Raw genomic sequence first — 22,260 nt, forward strand, 5'->3', positions numbered from 1 at the left:
GATTTGTTGTCTATTCATGTATTCCACAGATGCAGGGTACATCAAGTTGATTGTGGAGCTTTAATCCGCTGCTTCTGAGGCTGCTGGGAGAGATTTCCCTTTCTCTTCTTTGTTCGTACAGCTCCTGGGGCTCAGCTTTGGATTTGGCCCCGCCTCTGTGTGTAGGTCGCCAGAGTGCGTCTGTTCTTCGCTCAGACAGGACAGGGTTAAAGGAGCGGCTGACTCGGGGGCTCTGGCTCACTCAGGCTGGGGGGAGGGAGGGGTACGGAGTGCGGGGCGAGCCTGCGGCGGCAGAGGCTGGCGGAACGTTGCACCAGCCTGAGGCGCGCGGTGCCTTCTCCCAGGGAAGTTGTTCCCGGATCCTGGGACCCTGGCAGTGGCGGGCTGCACAGGCTCTCCGCAAGGTGGGTGTGGATAGTGACCTGTGCTTGCACACAGGCCTCTTGGTGGCGGCAGCAGCAGCCTTAGCGTTTCATGCCCATCTCTGGGGTCTGCGCTGTTAGCCGCAGCTCGCGCCCGTCTCTGGAGCTCCTTTAAGCAGCGCTCTTAATCCCCTCTCCTCGCGCATCAGGAAACAAAGAGGGAAGAAAAAGTCTCTTGCCTCTTCGGCAGCTCCAGAGTTTTTCCCGGAATCCCTCCAACGTAGCCGTGGTGCACTAACCCCTTCAGGCTGTGTTCACGCCGCCAACCCCAGTCCTCTCCCTACATCCAACCGAAGCCCGAGCCTCAGCTCCCAGCCCCCGCCCGCCCCGGCGGGTGAGCAGACAAGCCTCTCGGGCTGGTGAGTGCCGGTCAGCACCGATCCTCTGTGCGGGAATCTCTCTGCTTTGCCCTCCGCACCCCTGTTGCTGTGCTTTCCTCTGCGGCTCCGAAGCTTCCCCCCGCTCCGCCACCCACAGTCTCTGCCCGCGAAGGGGCTTCCTAGTGTGTGGAAACCTTTCCTTCTTCACAGCTCCCTCCCACTGGTGCAGGTCCCGTCCCTATTCTTTTGTCTCTGTTTATTCTTTTTTCTTTTGCCCTACCCAGGTACGTGGGGAGTTTCTTGCCTTTTGGGAGGTGTGAGGTTTTCTGCCAGCGTTCAGTAGGTGTTCTGCTGTAGGAGTTGTGCCACGTGTTGATGTATTTCTGGTGTATTATAAAGAAGGCTCAGAAATTCTTGGGTGGGTCCAAGGGAGGCACAAGGTGGCTGTGGGGTCAGCTGGTGGCTACGATGATCACATGGTTCCCTCTGATGGGTTTGCAGTTTGATGTGGAATAGTGAATAAAAGGGTCAGTTCATCCTCAGGATTACTATAATTGACTCTAGAAGCCACCATGAGAGCTAAAATTTTTATTTTATTTTACTTACAAGAGTAATGCATGTAAATTGTAAAAACTTCAGACAATACAAGCACTTGATGGAGCATAAGGTGAGAACCTGATATTTATATCGTCCAAAATGAGTTTCATTTTAAATGTGGTGAAAGCTTGAAGCGTCTCTTACAAGAACTTCCTGTGATCTGCCACAGGGAAAGACTTAAATGAGAAAGAATCCCATAGGATCTTAGATCTGCTTCTTTTACAACATCTTCCCTTTGAAAATGAACAGAATAAAGAAGTGAAAGAATACATGTTTTATAAAAATATATTAGACATTATGCCGTAGAGTGACATGTGTAATAGTGGCTTTTCTCACCCTAAGAAGACCAACAGATTTGAACTGAAACAAGTGAATTTTTACCCCTTAACGTATTTTTGGAAAGACCTTCAGTTTGCTTATTTTTCTCAGCCCCATTGGGCATGGTGACTTTATGTGGAAAGCTCTTTTGGAGTCTGATTCACTTCTCAGTTTGGAGGAGTGAAGATGAATGCTTATGTAACTCCACTGAGTTATAGAACACTAGGTTGAGAGCTCAATTAACTTACATGCTTAACAAAGGCTAGCTTTTTTTTCTTCCTTTCTTCTGGAATGAGATAATGGATGTAGAAGCCTTTGGCACAATGCCTGGCACATAGTGGGTGCTCAAAAATCTTTCCCTCCTCCCTCCCTTCCTTCCTTCTCCAGTATTTTAGATTTAAATTGCCATGAAATAAGAGTTTATAATAAACTATCTCAGAAATCATCAATTCTTTGAAGCACATAGTTTTCCTTTGCTGAAATAGTGATTTGGTCTCTAGTTTCTCCCGGCTATGTGACCATCAAGATGTGGTTGTCAGTGCCTGTAAGTGTGCATCGCAACTTTCAGAGTAGGTGTCAACAGCTTGGAATAAACTGCCAGAGACTATAGTTGAGCACGTTTTTAAAAAATTCCTGCATTACCAACACAAAGGATGACTGTGTGGAGAGATGTGGACATTGATGACTCTGAATAAAACATCCAGAAGCATCAAAATATGAATGTAAGGGCTTCCCTGATGGCGCAGTGGTTAAGAATCCGCCTGCCAATGCAGGGGACATGGGTTTGAGCCCTGGTCCGGGAAGATCCCACATGCCGCGGAGCAACTAAACCCGTGCACTGTGACTACTGAGCCTGCGCTCTAGAGCTCATGAGCCACAACTACTGAGCCTGCGTGCCACAACTACTGAAGCCCGCGTGCCTAGAGTCCATGCTCCACAAGAAGAGAAGCCATCGCAATGAGAAGCCCATGCACCACCACGAAAAGTATCCCCCGCTCACCACAACTAGGGAAAGCCTGCGCACAGCAACGAAGACCCAATGCAGCCAAAAAAAAAATTCTGAATGTGAATACGTTTTGGGAATACTTTAACCAATTTATTGCCCTTACATTTTCTTTTGTATGTATGTACAAGAATGAAATTTTGGGCAGAAAAATGTAAGTCTAAAAAGATTCTTTTGATAAATTGAAAATTGAAAGTTTGAGGGATGAAAAAAAGCATTGTTTTATAATTAATTGGCCACAATTTCTATTTTAGTGGTGTACAAAATAATGATGTATCTTGTGGTTAATGGTATCTTAAATTGGATGAAGTACAATAATTCTAATTATCTATGAAAACAAATTCTCTGTCTGTTAAGCTCTTTAGGAAAATCTTTTATCCAAAAACATGGCAAATATTTCTGACCAGCTTGTTGTATTATAAGGCAATGGCAGAAATTATACTAATGGTTAATAATTTAGGAAGAACTAATGACATTTGTAAAAAAAATAAATAGACCTTCTGTCCCTATTTCCTCCCAGCTCTACATCCAGGTTCCAGACAAGCTTATGAGAAATTACTTTCCATGAAGAAGCCTGAGCATAATAGTCTGAATTGTGAATTTTTTATTCTTCCACACCTGCTTCCTGTAGCACTATGGTACCTTGCCTTGAATGTATAAAGTGATGGATAAATATTGGAGATCTTGCTGATACATCTGATGTGTCAGAAATTTCAAATTAAGGAAATATCAGTGGCTGAGGGTATAGTTTAAGTGTTCATTGAGAAGCTTAACCATTCTTTAATTATATTTGGTTTTGGACTTGTGGCCTGGAGTATGAGAAGATTTGTATTGAGCCTGTCCTCAGGGTTCCTGGTAGGGGTTCTCTGTTGAAACTTTTCTTCCTGTGAAGCAGAAGGGTAGACATCTGGAAATTTCTTCTATTCAGCATAGCCTTGAGTGTTTTCTTTTTCTCTTTTTTCTATGAGGACATATTAACATTTATTTATTTATTTATTTAACATCTTGATTGGAGTATAATTGCTTTACAATGGTGTGTTAATTTCTGCTTTATAATAAAGTGAATCAGCTATACATATACATATATCCCCATATCTCTTCCCTCTTGTGTCTCCCTCCCTCCAGCCCTCCCTATCCCACCCCTCTGGGTGGTCACAGAGCACGGAGCTGATCTCCCTGTGCTATGTGGCTGCTTCCCACTAGCTATCTATTTTACATTTGGTAGTGTATATATGTCCATGCCACTCTCTCACTTTGTCCCAGCTTACCCTTCCCCCTCCCCATGCCCTCAAGTCCATTCTCTAGTAGGTCTGTGTCTTCAGTTGGCCTCTCAATTTTACTTTCTCTATTATTCCAAAACCTGTGCCTGTGCAAATGTGGGCCCCTGCTAATTTTCATGGCTGGTTCAATTTGTCAGAATGTAATAAATTGTTCTCCAAACCCACGTGTTAAGTATTTCTAATAAATAGGAAATTCTCACCCTAAAAATTTCTCTTTTAATCACAAATAATAGGCACATAAAGTGGCTTGCCATCTGTACATTTGCATGTTTAAAATTCTTCAGATATTAACAGATTCTTTTCTGTTTTGAATGAATCCAGTTTTGCCTGGCTGCATAATTAAATGCTTCCGGGCTCCCACAGGCTGTGGTTTCCAATGGAATATAAACCATAAGTTATAAGTGGACTCAGCACAAGTCATTTGGTTCTGACTTATCTGTGGGAAATTAATCAAACAGAAATTTGCCAGGTAACTGGGAAATTTTCTTTTTCTTGAGTAATAAGAATAAAGTATTATGAAGTATTTGAAAGGTTGATAAAAAGGTATACTCAAAAGCTACCAAGCATGGCTGATTTAATTGTACTGAAATTTTTAGACTTTCAATATTGAATTTCTTTCCCTCATTCATAGTAAGACTAGGACTTCCTTCAAATTATAGTCATAAAATGGCACCATTTAAAGCCCTTCTCAGAGGAAGTCCTTGCAGTGAGGAGCAGTATGCACAGTGGTTAAGAACCAAGTCTCTGGAGGCAGGCTACCCTGAGGTAAATCCCAGGTCTCTGCCTATGTCACCTTGGGCAAGTTATTTAACTTCTCTGTGTCTCCTGTTTTTTCATCTGTAGAATGGAGTTGATAACATAGCACCTCCTCTTGGGATTATGTGAGGATTAAGTGAGCTAATATGTGTAAAGTGTTCCTAAGAGTTCCCGGGACATAGGGAGTGCTGTGTAAGTGTCACTGATATTGGTAATTGCTGAGGTCTCTGGGTGAGCTTGTTTGGGAGGAGGTGAATGACTTCCCAAAAGCCTGCTTTTAATAAATTGAAATGGATATTGATCAGTTACCAAGTGCCTGCTGTGGGTCACGCACTATTTCATGCCATTCTCAGAGTCATCTGGAGAGGAATGTTCGGGCACCCTGTTTTTCTATGAGGATAGAGGCAGGGAGGTTAAGCGTCCCCCTCAGTGGCACATGGGAAGAAGAGGCAGAGCAGAGCTGGGATTCACACCCAGCTCCAACTGAGCCCACACCCTAGAGTCCTCCCGTGTTACCATAAAGACTCTATGGACGAGCATGAGAAGACAGGGTGCACGTTAACCAGCCTGGGTCTCTTCCTAACCAGCTCTGTCACCATGACCCAGTGACCCTTTGACATAAATGCCATAGAATCTCAAATATCGGGTAATGAATAGAGACCAGCTGAGACCCAGGCACAACTGCAGAATAAGTGATAACTCTTTGTAATCTTGCAACCTCCGCATCTCTCTGTAAAAGCACCTCAGGGAATCTTATAGCACAAAAGAAGATCTTGGAAATAAATACGTATCCCTCTCCTGTTTCAGGTGAAAGAACAGAGGCATATGGAATGATAATAACACCCAAGGTCACAGGCAAAGTGACAGAGCCGGGTTTACAGCAAGGCCTAGGCCCGCTAGTGCAGGCCTATCTCCATTGCCTCATGACATTTCTGAGGTTGCCAATTCTGGATGCCCAGGATAAAGCAAGCTCGTAAAAGGGTGAACTGGCAGAATAAGGAGATCATTAAGAACAAGTACTAGAAGTGTCTTGAAAACCACTACCTCTTGTATCAAGAATCACCCTGTAGAGGCTTCATGACTTGGTGGAAAGGAATAAATGGGTTGTATTTGGAACTCTTCTTTGGAGCACATTTGTAATATTTGCTTAGGATGTGTAGAGTGGCATGATAATGGTATCCATCATGGCCTAATAATGACTTTCAGGAGCATTTCTTTGGAGAATTCCAATAGTTTCTCTTGACCAATAATATAAGAATTAAAATAAAAACAATATTTATAGCTGTATTAGTTTGTTAGGACTGCTGTAAGAAAATACCATACATTGGGTGGCTGAAACAACAGAAATCTTTTTTTTCCACAATTCTAGAGGCTAGAAGTCCAAGATCAAGGTGTCAGCAGGGTTGATTTCTTCTGAGGCCTCTCTCCTTGGTTTGCTGATGGCTTCCTTCTCTCTGTGTCTTCACATGATCTTCCCTCTGTGAGTGTCTTAGTCTCCTTTTCTTATAAGGCCATCAGCCATGTTGGATTAGGGCCCACTGTAATGACCTCATTTTACCTCAATTACTTCTTTAAAGAAACTCTCTAATAGAGTCACATTCTGAGATACTTAGGGGGTTAGAACTTCAACATATGAATTTGGGGAGGGCCCAATTCTATTCATAGCAATAGCTACATCTGTATCTATATCTACATCTCTATTTGTATCATTTGTGTGTCTTATTTGAACCTGAAATAATAATAGTGAGAATCCTCCAAATCCTGTTGTGTGACAATGGAAAGATACATATTTGAAATTTAATTTTCCCAACTTAATTGGGATGTGACCTGTTAGCACAAACTTAGGAGGAATGAGCATTCTCACAGCAACCATTATCTAATTTCTGGACCCCTGAGACCTACTGCTCCATTGATGCTGCGAAGGGTGAGCACAGCTGGGGTATGTCACCAAGCTGCTGGCTTGCTGTCAGAAAGCCCATGTAGGGTCAGATCTGGAAAGGCTCACTGTGGGCAGCCAGAAGGAGGCACTGTGAGCATTCCTCTGGCCTCAATCCTTTGATTCTCTTTGAGGCATGTACTAAAGGTGGATACTTGTCTATACACAAGAGGTGCAGACATGAATGTGGGGCAGTTATTGGTACCTTTCAAGTGAGCAGCCTGTGCAAAACTAGAAAGTGCAGGGTTTTCTTTTTCTTTCTTTCTTTTTTTTTTTTTTAAAGGATTCAAGTTTATCCAAGATTTTGGCATCATCCCATACCTCTTCCTTCCTCCCTGCTTCCCTCTTTCCCCCCTAAGCTTCCTTATCTCCCTCTCTAAATTATTTATAGAGTGAGGGCCTGCTCTAAACAAGGTACCTTGCTTGGTCCTGTTGGGGCTGAGTAGGTGACTCAGAAGTGCTCTGCCTTGCATGTTTTATTCTGATAACCTAGGCCCTGTTCTGGTCTTGGATATGCTTTCAGGTGTTGCTCTGCTAGTTCCTGGCAAACCTGAAAGCCACTCAGTTAACTGTGTGCAGACCTCACACACCCTGAAACTCTCCCTCCTCCCTGTAGAACTGGCAGCTCTCATACCTCACCCCTTAGCTGCCTTCCCACACCTCCTCCCCCTCAGTCAGTGCCTAAGCCAGAGCCACTGGCTCTTGACCCCTCTGGCCCTATGGTAATCACTATGCTCCGTCTTGCTTCCCAGGATGCTTTATCCCCACCCCCACCCCACTTCTGAGCTGTTCATTCTGATTACTCCCACTTCTTCCTCTTTTCACTTTGCCTGTTTTCCTGATTCATATTGACCATCCCCGATGAGCCAGTTTAGCATGAAAAAAATAAAACTTCTAATGATCTGCTTCCTCTCTGCCCACTGTTGTTTATTCCAGGGAAAAAAGCTTTGCTTCAGGAACTACTTCCTTGGAGTTGAGGGTAAAAAAGGAAGCCTAGGTTCATTTGTCCCTTTCTACAACCCTCACCCCATCCTGAAGTTACTTTCTAACCACTGAACAGTAGGCAGTATATTTATTTTTTAAAATAAGGAGTGGGAAGAGCATGGAAGGTAGAGGATGAAATTCCACAATGTAATTTAAACCTCAACTGCAGGTTATGTTATGATTCTCTAGGCAAGAAACACAAGAGAAGGAAAAGACCTACAATAACAAACCCAAAACAATTGAGAAAATGGGAATAGGAACATACATATCGATAATTACCTTAAATGTAAGTGTATTAAATGCTCCTACCAAAAGACTTAGATGACTGAATGGATAGAAAAACAAGACCCGTATATATACTGTCTACAAGAGACCCACTTCAGACCTAGAGACACATACAGAATGAAAGTGAGGGGATGGAAAAAGATATTCCATGCAAATGGAAACCAAAAGAAAGCTGGAGTAGCAATTCTCATATCAGACAAAATAGACTTTAAAATAAAGACTATTAGAAGAGACAAAGAAGGACACTACATAATGATCAAGGGATCGATCCAAGAAGAAGATATAACAATTGTAAATATTTATGTACCCAACATAGGAGCACCTCAGTACATAAGGCAAATACTAACAGCCATAAAAAGGGAAATTGACAGTAATACATTCATAGTAGGGGACTTTAATACCCCACTTTAACCAATGGACAGATCATCCAAAATGAAAATAAATAAGGAAATAAAAGCTTTAAATTATACATTAAACAAGATGGACTTAATTCATGTTTATAGGACATTCCATCCAAAAAAAACAGAATACACATTTTTCTCAAGTGCTCATGGAACATTCTCCAGGATAGATCATATCTTGGGTCACAAATCAAGCCTTGGTAAATTTAAGAAAATTGAAATTGTATCAAGTATCTTTTCCGACCACAATGCTATGAGACTAGATATCAATTACGGGAAAAGATCTGTAAAAAATACAAACACATGGAGGCTAAACAATACACTACTTAATAACGAAATGATCACTGAAGAAATCAAAGAGGAAATCAAAAAATACCTGGAAACAAATGACAATGGAGACACGACAACCCAAAACCTATGGGATGCAGCAAAAGCAGTTCTAACAGGGAAGTTTACAGCAATATAATCCTACCTTAAGAAACAGGAAACATCTCAAATAAACAACCTAACCTTGCACCTAAAGCAATTAAAGAAAGAAGAACAAAAAAAACCCAAAGTTAGCAGAAGGAAAGAAATCGTAAAGATCAGATCAGAAATAAATGAAAAAGAAATGAAGGACACGATAGCAAAGATCAATAAAACTAAAAGCTGGTTCTTTGAGAAGATAAACAAAATTGATAAACCATTAGCCAGACTCATCAAGAAAAAAAGGGAGAAGACTCAAATCAGTAGAATTAGAAATGAAAAAGGAGAAGTAACAACTGACACTGCAGAAATACAAAGGATCATGAGAGATTACTACAAGCAACTCTATGCCAATAAAATGGACAACCTGGAAGAAATGGACAAATGCTTAGAAATGTACAACCTGCCGAGATTGAACCAGGAAGAAATAGAAAATATGAACAGACCAATCACAAGCACTGAAATTGAGACTGTGATTAAAAATCTTCCAACAAACAAAAGCCCAGGACCAGATGGCTTTACAGGTGAATTCTATCAAACATTGAGAGAAGAGCTAACACCTATCCTTCTCAAACTCTTCCAAAATATAGCACAGGGAGGAACACTCCCAAACTCATTCTACGAGGCCACCATCAACCTGATACCAAAACCAGACAAAGATATCACAAAGAAAGAAAACTACAGGCAGATATCACTGATGAACATAGATGCAAAAGTCCTCAACAAAATACTAGCAACCAGAATCCAACGGCACATTAAAAGGATCATGCACCATGATCAAGTGGGGTTTATTCCAGGAATGCAAGGATTCTTCAGTATATGCAAATCAATCAACGTGATACACCTTATTAACAAATTGAAGAATAAAAACCATATGATCCTCTCAATCGATGCAGAGAAAGCTTTTGACAAAATTCAACACCCATTTATGAAAAAAAACCTCCAGAAAGTAGGCATAGAGGGAACTTTCCTCAACATAATAAAGGCCATATATGACAAACCCACAGCCAACATCGTCCTCAGTGGTGAGAAACTGAAACCATTTCCGCTAAGATCAGGAGCAAGACAAGGTTGCCCACTCTCACCACTCTTATTCAACATAGTTTTGGAAGTTTCAGCCACAGCAATCAGAGAAGAAAAAGAAATAAAAGGAATCCAAATCGGAAAAGAAGAAGTAAAGCTGTCACTGTTTGCAGATGACATGATACTATACATAGAGAATCCCAAAGATGCTACCAGAAAACTACTAGAGCTAGTCAATGAATTTGGTAAAGTAGCAGGATACAAAATTAATGTGCATATCTCTGGCATTCCTAGACACTAATGATGAAAAATCTGAAAATGAAATCAAGAAAACACTCCCATTTACCATTGCAACAAAAAGAATAAAATATCTAGGAATAAACCTGCCTAAGGAGACAAAAGACCTGTATGCAGAAAATTATAAGACACTGCTGAAAAAAATTAAAGGTGATACAAATAGATGGAGAGATATACCATGTTCTTGGATTGGAAGAATCAACATTGTGAAAATGACTCTACTATCCAAAGCAATCTACAGATTCAATGCAATCCCTATCAACCTACCACTGTCATTTTTCACAGAACTAGAATAAAAAATTTCACAATTTGTATGGAAACACGAAAGACCCCGAATAGCCAAAGCAATCTTGAGAACAAAAAACGGAGCTGGAGGAATCAGGCTCCCTGACTTCAGACTATACTACAAAGCTACAGTAATCAAGACAGTATGGTACTGGCACAAAAACAGAAAGATCAATGAAACAGGATAGAAAGCCCAGAGATAAGCCCACACACATATGGTCACCTTATCTTTGATAAAGGAGGCAAGAATATACAGTGGAGAAGAGACAGCTTCTTCAATAAGTGGTGCTGGGAAAACTGGACAGGTACATGTTAAAGTATGAGATTAGAACACTCCCTAACACCATACACAAAAATAAGCTCAAAATGGATTAAAGATCTATATGTGAGGCCAGAAACTATCAAACTCTCAGAGGAAAACATAGGCAGAGCACTCTATGACATAAATGACAGCAAGATCCTTTTTGACCCACCTCCTAGAGAAATGGAAATCAAAACAAAAATAAACAAATGAGACCTAATGAAACTTAAAAGCTTTTGCACAGCAAAGGAAACCATAAACAAGGCCAAACACAGCCTTCAGAATGGGAGAAAATATTTGCAAATGAAGCAACTGACAAAGGATTAATCTCCAAAATTTACAAGCAGCTCATGCAGTTCAATAACAAAAAAACAACCCAATCCAAAAATGGGCAGAAGACCTAAACAGACATTTCTCCAAAGAAGATATACAGATTGCCAACAAACACATGAAAGAACGCTCAACATCATTAATCATTAGAGAAATGGAAATCAAAACTACAATGAGATATCATCTCACACTGGTCAGAATGGCCATCATCAAAAAATCTAGAAACAGTAAATGCTGGAGAGGGTGTGGAGAAAAGGGAACACTCTTGCACTGCTGGTGCAAATGTGAATTGATACAGCCACTATGGAGAACAGTTTCGAGATTCCTTAAAAAACTACAAATAGAACTACCCTATGACCCAGCAATCCCACTACTGGGCATATACCCTGAGAAAACCATAATTCAAAAAGAGTCATATACCAAAATGTTCATTGCAGCTCTGTTTACAATAGCCAGGAGATGGCAGCAACCTAAGTGTCCATCATCGGATGAATGGATAAAGAAGATATGGCACATGTATACAATGGAATATTACTCAGCCACAAAAAGAAACGAAATTGAGCTATTTGTAGTGAGGTCGATGGACCTAGAGTCTGTCATACAGAGTGAAGTAAGTCAGAAAGAGAAAAACAAATACTGTATGCTAACACATATATATGGAATCTAAGAAAAAAAAATGTCATGAAGAACCTAGGGGTGAGAGGGGAATAAAGACACAGACCTACTAGAGAATGGAGTTGAGGATATGGGGAAGGGGAAGGGTAGCTGTGACAAAGTGAGAGAGTGACATGGACATATATACACTACCAAATGTAAAATAGATAGTTAGTGGGAAACAGCTGCATAGCACAGGTAGATCAGCTCCGTGGTTTTTGACCGCCTTGAGGGGTGGGATAGGGAGGGTGGGTGGGAGGGTGACGCAAGAGGGAAGAGATATGGGAACATATGTATATGTATAACTGATTCACTTTTTTATAAAGCAGAAACTAACACACCATTGTAAAGCAATTATACTCCAATAAAGATGTTAAAAAAAAAGGTGTTATGATTCATGTCTGGAATGGAATTCAAAACAGGTACCTATTCTACTTGAAAATTTCATTCCTACAACTTAATTTGGGAATAAGTGGTCAGAACTGCCATCTCTCTCCCTCTGTCTCTCTCTCTCTGTCTCTGTCTCTGTCTCTCTCTCGCTCTCTCTCTCTCTCTCTCTCTGTATATATATATATATATATATTTATATTTATCACATTGACACAGCCACAGTGTGTGTTCTCCTCACCCCAGCCAATCTCTGGGAAGACTGACCTTCTGCTCTCCAGCTAATCAAATTCATGTCCCAGGCTAAGTCCCGCAGTCTATGAGGGCTGCCTGGGCATCCATGAGCTCTTTGAGGTCAGCCTCCATGTAAGCTATTTTGTATCCCAGCAACAAGCAGTCAGGTACCTAACAGGCATTCAGTAGAAGCGTAGGGAAATGAGGAACTTTCTCTAGCCTCCTGTAATCACTCCCCTGCTTATTAACTCTAGTGTACTTGGTGTCGGTACCACTCATTTAAACACTAATGTACCTCTGACATTGTTCATTAGCCTCTTTAAGACTGATTGTTTTATCCTTCCCATCCAGGCTGCCAGTTCCTTGAGGAGAAGGATAGTGCTATATTTTTGTCTCCATATTTCTCTCTAATGCTTAGTACAGAGATGGTGCTCATAAATATTGTTGATTTAAACACAGTTCCTTTTTGCTTGACAGCAGTTTCTGTTGGAAACCAGTTTAGAGAACTGATTGTGCAGAAGGCACAATTTTATTGTAAGTACATCTATTAAAAAAACTGTCTGACTTCTGTGCATTTCAAATGGAGAGAGAAATTGTTATCAGCCAGTTGGTGCTTAGTTTGGTTCAACCACATTTACTGAGGAGTTGCTTTGCACCTACTACTGAACCAGGCAGTGTTCCTGCCTCACAGGAACATTCTGAGATGACAGGAGGTGTCTTGCTGCCTACCCTTGCCCTGGGGATAATGCTTGTCCTCACCAATGGGTCATAGATGACCAGCGGGCAGTGTACACAGTTCCAGCCACCTGGCCTGGACCTTCCTGGATGGTGACTTGGACCTGCAGCTTACCTAGTGCAGACCCCTTCTGGGTGGTGCCAAATTGCTGCCTCCTCGCCCATCCTTCACCCTCCTTTGGGAGCCAGAAGAGATTTGGCAGTGAGTTAGGTGACTTGACTCTGAAAAGTCTGCACTGTGTCTTTTCAGTAAACTTCAAAGTTATTGGCTTAAGAAGTAATGTGCAAAGGGGAAATAAACGCTGGTAAGGCTAATAACAGGGATTTCAAGCTGTGTTTTAACAAACCAGTCACAGAGTATTCACGTGTTCATTCACTGGCATGTTCCGTGGCAGGAGCACCCCCGTCCTGCCTTCCCCCGGTTCCAACTGTTGTGCCGCCGCGGGATTTGGTCTGAGCCTGGGCAGAGCCCCACTTTAAGAGCAGCTCTCCAGAGTCTATCACAGCAAGAGTCTGGTGGAAGTGATTCTTGCCTTCGCGTCGCACACAAAGGCGAGGAGCTCTTTAAAGGGACCTTCCTGCTCCTGCGTGCAGCTGCTAACCCGTGTTGGTGCGGACACAATGACCCAGGCTTCCGCCTGAAAATGAGTGGGGAGGGGTCTTGAGGAGCCCCCACGACCTCCCGGAGTGGGGCAGGGAGGGAGCTGACAGCCGGAGTGGCTGGAGACCACCGGTCCCCAGGGAGCGGCTTGCGATTAGCTGCTGCTTGGGATGCTCAGCGCGCCAGTAGAGCATCCTGCCTGTGGTCCAGAGGGTGCTGGCGGCGCATCTTGCGGTGTGCCTGCGTGGATTTGAGCCATCGCCCAGAGGCGAGCCCGCATTCAGGCACCGCGGACAGGCTCCTGGCAGGGCTGCATTCAGTCAGCACAAATGCTTAGCTCCAGGCGTCTGCCCAAGCCTCCCGACTACATGGATTTGGCTGTTTAATCAACCGAGATTACTGCCCGGGAAGATTTGCCAGTCTGATCCGCGCTCCAGCTGCTGTGACAACTTCAGGGCTAGCTGTTTACTTCTTTCGGTGCCTGGGACTCTGCCCTGCACCGCAGTCACTGCTGCCACTTTCCCTGGCTCTGAAGTCAGCTGCAAGGACTCCCCGGCCCCGAGGAAGGGGGAGCAAGGAGGGGTTAAAAGACAAGCAGACCCTCCCAACTGCTCGACCTCTCTTGACTGCTTGTGTTCCGGGGTTCTGAGAGGGACCGTGCACTGCCCGGGGAAGCAATGCAAGTCTCCATAGCCTGCACAGAGCATAATTTGAAGAGTCGGAATGGCGAGGAGCGACTTCTGAGCAAGCAGAGCTCCACCGCCCCCAATGTGGTGAACGCAGCCCGGGCCAAATTCCGCACGGTCGCTATCATCGCACGCAGCCTGGGGACCTTCACCCCTCAGCATCACATCTCTCTCAAAGAGTCCACCGCAAAGCAGACTGGCATGAAATATAGGTATGGATGTAAGATTCTCTCTCTCCCGGGTTTCCGTGTTCTATACAGGTGCAGTGGAGACAGTTAAGTGGTTTTGAAAAGTGACTTACTCATTGGTGGGCTGCTTAATTTAGAATTCTCAGGTGTCTTTAAAATAGCTCCTTAGGAAAACCCAAGGTGGTTGTGTTGTGTTGTGTATGTATAGGATTTAAAAACTGTGGCCCATTTTGTATATTTTAAAGTGTTATGAATACCTTAGGAGCCATATGACTTCCAGTCTGCAGAGAATAACACAGCTGCTGGAAACTGGTATTGAGATCAGGGCAGCTTTTCAAGAGCAAATGTGCTTGTCCTATTTTATGGTATAGACTGTAGTTTCTGTGATTATACTATTAAAAATAGTTTCTATCTAGTACTGTATAATTTATCTTTTGAAAGCCCAAGGTAACAAATGGTATGAAAGCTTTTAAGGAAGTTTTGTTGCAGGGAAGAAACACCTATAATGGTAAGTTAGTTTGAACACTGACATACTTAAACCTAAATTACTGCTTGAAATACAATGCAGACCTTGTTGTGAAATATGGAGAAAAAGTCAATTGTTGTAATACCGCTGGTTTCTTCATACATTTTTAAGCTCCCTCTTCTTCTATGTTGCTTTCTAGATTTGGAAATCTTCCTGGTAATGGTTGATATTCTCTTTAATAGGGAATGACTGAAATTCGATAAGTAGAAAATTCCATTATTCAATTCTGTGGCTCCTGCCTCCTTATTGTATCTGCTTTGTGCTGAGTCTCCCTGACTTTATTTCTTTAAAAATACTGTGCTTCTAGTCTCTAAAGGTCTTTGCGTATGTAGAGAAGAGCTTATGGTGCATCTCCCAAAGGCTTTAGTGACTCTGGTTTGCAGATATGACTTTGTCCATTATTTATATTTAACTATTCCTCATCTTTGTTAGGAACCAGGTTTTAGGATATAAGGAACTTAATGCAATTAAAATAAGGCACGCCTAAGACTATGTTTCCCATGTGAGGTTTCTGAAATAAGCATTCAAACCAATTTCTATAAAAGTTGTCCTTGAAAAAGTTTCTTTGCTGAGTTAAGAAGAAACTTTAACAGGAAATCTTCTCATTGAAAAACACCAAGCACTATTGTTTTGGTATATTTTTGAGCCATGAAGAAAGAAAGGCATGAATGGGGTGGATGGACCCACTAAAAATTATAGCTAAAGCTCTTTGCCCCAACTGCAGTACGATGCAAGCAGCTGACTCCAGGCAATTCCTTGAAGTGTTATCAGTGTGAGAACCTCTGCTTTTCTTGATATTTCCATGGTGGAGAATGGGACCCCATGACAGGTTGGTAACTAGGACTGCAATCTCGAATGCATTGGCATTTTCTATTGCTGCTTCTGTGGCACACACCCAGCCCCTGCCCCGTGGCCATGGCGTTGCTCTGCATGCAGTTCAGCTGGCCAGATGGAGATGGAGAGGAGCTGCTGCCTTCCCGGGCAGGGCCCCTGGGAATGAGACACTCAGGGTTAAGGCAGATCACAGAGGTGGTTTGAACTGTGGCCTCCAGCAGACCTTGAGCTTTCTTTTTGTAAACCAGAAGGAATAAAAAGTAACACCCTTAATTTCTTGTGGCAGAGTTTCATACTTGCTTGTGGATCAGTGTATTGGAAGAGTTTGGTCTTATAAAGGCAGGAGATTTCCATTAAGTTTTTTCTGGTAATACAGCTCAGCTCAGATTAGATGGTAATTATCTCTCTTTACCAAAAGCTCAGTGTGTAAGATTCACTTGGGCATCTTTCATTACTGACAACTAAAGACAGCTCTTTTCTGACAAAAAGCTAGCCATCTGCAGTCTTCAGGATAACTTGAATTACTTGTTGTTTATGGTGACTGGACAAGTTACCTTGTTTCCACTCCCCCTCTTATTCTGAATTATTCCATTGATGACAGGCCGGTGGCTTTGTGTGTTTGTGTAAGTGTGACTTAACCCCTATCTCTTTCAATTTCAAATTCTACTTAGAGTGACCTTTAGGAAAGAGATTAGGAGGTTATACCAAATGTACACTAAGACTTTCTTAGGGTTGGAGAAAGAAAGAGAGAAAGACAGAAGTGGGAGGGAGAGAGACTAACTAATACACTTTATAAAAATGGCAGAAATATTTTTATGAGCTGAGTTATCTTTTTCTTTGACATTGATGTCACTAAAATATCATGTGCATGTAGGGACTATTTATTAATGATAACAAATAGCAAAACATAAAAAATAATGCCATCATGTTGGGGAGGTAATTGGCTTGGGTAAATAATCAGGAGAATGCCTGAAGGAACTAAAATCAGTGGCTAATTGTGTTTACAACAATATTCTCATCCTTGAAAATGATTTCCGTATGCATAACTTAATCTGGGATCCATGAATCCTATAGAAAATAAAAAATATAGTCTTTCTGTGTGTATTTTTGAGGAGAGGGTTCATAGCTTTGGTCAGAATTTTAAAAGTGTCTACCACTGAATAATGGTCAAAAAACCGTGTTGTGGAGTGAAGAGGTATTCATTTAGTCAATAAATATTTACTGAACACCTGTTTTGTATCAGGAACCCTATTAAAACTGGGTACAAAAAGGTGCAGAAACCAGACAATGTTTGGGGCTTGCATTCTTGGGAAAACAGACCATGAATAAGAAAACACACAAATACATAATAATTATCTACTATGAGATATTCTTATGAAAGTCATATTTTGGGGGGTCATAGTCATAGCTCAGCTAACCTGTTTGTCCATTTTGAGGTTACCATCTCTGTTTCAGTTCCAGCATTATGGTTGCATCTTGGGTCATGAGTCATTGTGCCCATATTTGCCACCTATTTGCCATCGCAAGGACTTTGTTCAGGTTCCATCCTTGCTGTAGGGTGCTACCTGGCCATTGAGGACCTACTTATAACCCTGATAAATGAGTAGAATGCCTTCTACTCATTTAATACCTTATGATTTTTAAAGCACAGCTCTCATATCATAGCCTGTAATTACCATCCATTAATCAGGAGTTCATGAACTTGGGATTTTAGAAAAAATTAATATACACTTGTATGGAGTATCTGAATTCTGCAAGAATAAAATACTCAAAGCCACTATTACCGTCACATCAGCATTGTGCAAGAATCTTGCATAAAATTAACTATTGTTTCAAGGCTGATGATGAGAAAAAGAAATCCCCTAGAACAATCTGCTATTCAAATGTCACTGTCAGAGCAAGAGAACAAGATTCCACCTACCATTTATCTTGGGGACTATCTTGTGTGTAAATAACACAGGACTATTATGTTTCTTATACTTGTGCCTTGTTAATACATGAGAGGTCCTTTATTTTAGTTTTGCATATATTTTTAATATTAGAGTTCATCATACCGTGTTAGAGTTTGTTGTATACTCTGCGACCATATATGATAGATGTATACGTGATATATATATACATGATAGATATCACATAAATGTAAGTACATATGTGAACTTTTTATCCTAAGAAAGCCAAATCACTCAGAACACAGGTTAAGCCAGATTTGTTTGGTTGTTTTTGCTTGTTTGATGGGTGTTTTTTTAAAATAACTTTTTAGAATGTTCTAGCTACTAGTGTTGGACATGATCTCAGAGCTTTTGATATTCAGAATTGAGCACATTTGTACTGAGCTACTCCCCTATTCTAAAATTGTTACTTTAGTTCCAGAACAAGTTGAATATCAATGAACCCAATTTCATGAAGAAAAATTTTATCTGTTATATGTATATTATCTCAATATAACCTTGTGTTATATAGTTGCATAAAACATGCTTTGAAATTCTTAAGAGAATTATTTACAAAAAGGAAACTGAGCAATAATCTTTAACTCCACTAGAAAACTTCTCTTTTTTTTTTTGGAGTAAATCCACTTACCACTTTTGTCATCATTAAATTTTTTTATTCAAATAATTATAGATCACAGGAATACACACACACAAAAAAAATGTACAAGGAATTTTGGCGTACCCTCAATCATGTTTTCTCCACTGGGAATATCTTGTATAACTATAGCGCAACATCAAATCTAGTAGACTGACATTGGTACAATCCACAGAATTTATTCAGATTTTACCAGTTATACATGTATTCATGTGTGTGTATGTTTCTATGTTTATGTAATTTTACCACATATAGAAGTTTGTGTAACTACCACCACAATGAAACATTAGAATTGCTTCATCACCACAAGGCTCCCTCATACTACCTCTTTATAGCCACATCCACGTACTCCTCCCCAGTCCCTAATCCTCAGCAACTAGTCTCTGATCCATCTCTATAATTTGTTTCAAGAACATTATACAAATGGGATCATACAGTTTATCATATTTGGGGAATTGGCTTTTTTCCATTCTTCATAACTCTCTTGAGACTTATCCAAATTGTGTGTATCAATAGTTCATTCCTCCTTCTTGCTGAGTAGTAGCTCATGGTATGTATGTTTCACAATTTTTTTAACCATTCAGTCACTGAAGAGCAATCAGGTTGTTGTCATCATTAGATAACTTCAGATACAATGTTATTCCCAAATTTCTTCAGTGCCATTCTGTAGCTCAGGGGATAAAATCCAGACACCTAACATGGTACCTGAAGTCCTTCATGGTCTAGCTTCCATCATGCTTTACAGTCACCACTCTTTGTTCTTATCTTATCTCTGACCACTTGTTTTATCAGAAGTACCTACTTGAGAGAGAACTCCTTATAGTACACTGGACCTTCTTGGTTTTTTGTGCGTCTGTATGATTTTCCATGCTGGTCCTTCTACCCTGGAATTCTCCTACCTTACTTGAACCGTTAGGCAAACTCCTATGCATCCTCCAAGACCCAACTCTAGCCTAACCTTCTCTGTGAAACCTTCCTTGGCTCCACCCCTTATAGCATTAAATACTTGTTCTTTAGTGCCTCCACTGCATCAGATTCTTACTTCTGATATGGAAATTATTGATTGCATAGTGTTGCTCTTATCCATTTACATCTATATCTTCCCCATTAGTCCGTAGCAGCTTGAGGTTTGGATTTTGCTCATCTCTGTAACCCCAGAGTCTAACCTGGCACGTGGCACATAATAGCTACTCAATAAATGCCTGGAAAATGTATGACTACATATGTGGGACACTATGTGAAATGCTGTGGATAGAAAGAGTCCTCTCTTGGGTAGTTCCTCTCTTGGTTGTTTACAGTTTAGTGTGAATAGATATCTACACAAAAAGGTTGCATATGTTAAGTGATACAAAGAAAAACTGTTGCTGTAGTTTGAGGAGGCATCATTCACCAGGGGCTGTAGGAATCAGGGAGAGGTTTCATGAGAAAGATCAGGGAAGCTTAATATTGAGAAAGGAGAAATACCAAGATGAGCAGAAAGGAGGAGGAGAGCAGACAGACTGCAGCAGCGGGAATAGCCTGTCCAAAGACTGTGCCTGCTGTGCTGAGAAATCATGGAGTAGGGCAGAGGGTTCATACAGGGAAGTGGTGAGAGAGCATCTTGTAGAGGCAAAGAGGAGTCAGATATGATACATTGGAGGTCAAGGCAACACAGTAAGACATAAGGTGAACATCAGCAATGGAAGAACCATTTCAGATTTTTAAACAAGGTATCTGGTTACAAAGTTCTATTAAGGAATTAATCTAGCAGCTGTTAAAAAGAAATCTAAGAGTTGTAAGTTTGAAACAAGAGAATTTATGTTGAATTCCATAACACTCTGTATTTTCCTATAGAGAATCAAGACTACATAGAAAAGACTCAGACCAGATGCCTTTCCCAGGCTCTTCCTTCCCTAGCCTCTTTATTAAAGCACACGTCTCATCCACCATTCTTTACCTCCCACGAATGGTGGGCAGATTTTGAATCAAAGCAATTGAAGTGAAAGATCAACCTTGTCAGCTGATTATGTAAAAGGCACTGAATGTGTGTGTGTGAGTGAGTGTGTGTGTGTGTGTGTGTGTGTGTGTGAATTTGCTCGCGAGCCTCCGCATGGGGAAAAGTGGGAGGAAATAGGTGGGCTGAAGAGGAGGAAGGGGAGCAGTGCCAGCTCTGTGGCTGTGTTTCAAATAGAAATATCTGATTTTAGTCCAGAGAAGAGAGCAGCTTGGTTATTTAAAATGTCATTTTCTTGGGTAAAGATTGCCATTGTCATTTTCACTTACACCCATGGGTGTGGGCTTTCCTCTCTTCCTCAAAGCAAAATGGTGAGAATGGGAGGTGGAGAAACCTTCCCGAAAGTTAGTTGCTGATTCAGTCTCATAGAGTTTATTCCACCTCTGCAAAGCACCAGCCAGAAGTCTGGCATCCATGGGATGGTGAGAAAATGGTAGGAGGGGAGGGAGCCTCCTGGAAGTTGTTAGGCAAACGTAGTTCTAGTTCTGCCATTCTGGAAGTGTGTGTGTGCACGATATGTGCATGTGTATGTGTGTGCACACATGCAAGTGAAGGAATCTATCCAAAGTGTTTCCAGAAACAGCTTGTCTTCTAGCTGAGATCTTCAATTGGGTTGCTACAGATGGAGCCCTTAATCCCAAATCCATTCAGTGACCCTCTTTAGAAGTGCGCTCATTTTATAGACATTCTTTTTTTAAAAAAATTTTCTGTAAACATTTGCACTTGTGGTAATTTGAGAAATGTTCTGACAGAAGAAGAAAAAAAGTCCCATTACATTAAAAAGGAAAGTCAGATTCATGTTTCACTTTGATCTTTTAAATTCATTTCATCAAATGCATAGTTTATCATTAGTATATGAATTCATGAACAGATGAGATTTTGGACCAGTGAATCTGATCAAAATATGGGACTCTTGGTTTCTTTGAGTATTCTTCAAAACTTTTTTTTTTTGGAGAGAATACCACTTTATGAGAATTGAATTCACAAGCATTGATTCATACTTTTCCTTATAAGAATTTCAAAGCCATTCTGAGAAATAGTCATCAGAAATAATAAAAAATGATTTGATGTTGCAAATTAATCATGCTGTATGCTTACAAATATTTCTACAACCAGTTTTCCACTCTTTTCAGAATTAGAAAATAGAGTGATGGAGACTGAAGGATTTAAGGCCAAAAAAGTCTTTCAAATTTCCATTTCAATATTCAGAAATTTTAATCCTATGTAATCACTAGAAATAAGTGAGTTAGCAGTGGATGTTGGCATTGAGGAAACTTCTGATTCCATCTAGTTCAGTCACATCACTTTGTACAGAATGACCAGTGCCTTGGTTAGAGTTACTCAAGGAGCTGATGAAAGGGTCAAGGCCAAACTCAGGTCCTGACTCCAAGAGCAGGATTCCTTATGCTCTGTTAGCTTCTATGCTGCAGCTCCTTGATCATGCCCCATTTTTTAACACAGGAAAAAAAGCACAGTGCATGAAACACTTCTAGAAGGGACAATTCCTTTCTATACGAATGCACAGTCTGCGGTTCAAGCTTTTATCTCTAGAAGAAGCAAAGCCCTGCTGTGCACTCAGAGAGCCAGACCCGCTTTCTTCATCTGCTGCCGAGTCGTGAGGACCCCAAAGTGCCCCCGCGGCAGCTCTCTACTTGTACATATTCTGAAGCTGGACATAAATTAACTTTCAGATGATAGTGTGCTTGGTGTCACAGTTTCTAAATAAATGGTGTGTCAGAAAGAAATCTACAAGCCCATGGGCACAGATGATCGGACAGGGCTACATATCAACCCTGGATATGAAATGCTCTTTAGGGCATTCAGCACTGAACATAC

The 22,260-nt window shown here is 41.2% G+C and overlaps 1 protein-coding gene across 3 annotated transcripts in view; it reads left to right on the forward strand.

The window, feature by feature from the left end:
* KCNAB1 (potassium voltage-gated channel subfamily A regulatory beta subunit 1) overlaps positions 1–22,260 on the forward strand; it is a 419,111-nt gene that overhangs the window by 118,948 nt on the left and 277,903 nt on the right. The window contains exon 1 of one of the 3 annotated variants that reach the window (XM_060149877.1): positions 14,172–14,512. The exons of the other annotated variants lie outside the window; for them this stretch is intronic. Within the exon in view, the coding sequence (XP_060005860.1) occupies positions 14,292–14,512 (221 nt within the window). The 5' untranslated portion in view covers positions 14,172–14,291. Of the gene's footprint in view, positions 1–14,171; positions 14,513–22,260 lie in introns of those variants that run through there. 3 annotated transcript variants of the gene reach the window in all.

This window comes from Lagenorhynchus albirostris, chromosome 5 (assembly GCF_949774975.1).
Source record: "Lagenorhynchus albirostris chromosome 5, mLagAlb1.1, whole genome shotgun sequence".
NCBI classification, from domain to species: domain Eukaryota; kingdom Metazoa; phylum Chordata; class Mammalia; order Artiodactyla; family Delphinidae; genus Lagenorhynchus; species Lagenorhynchus albirostris.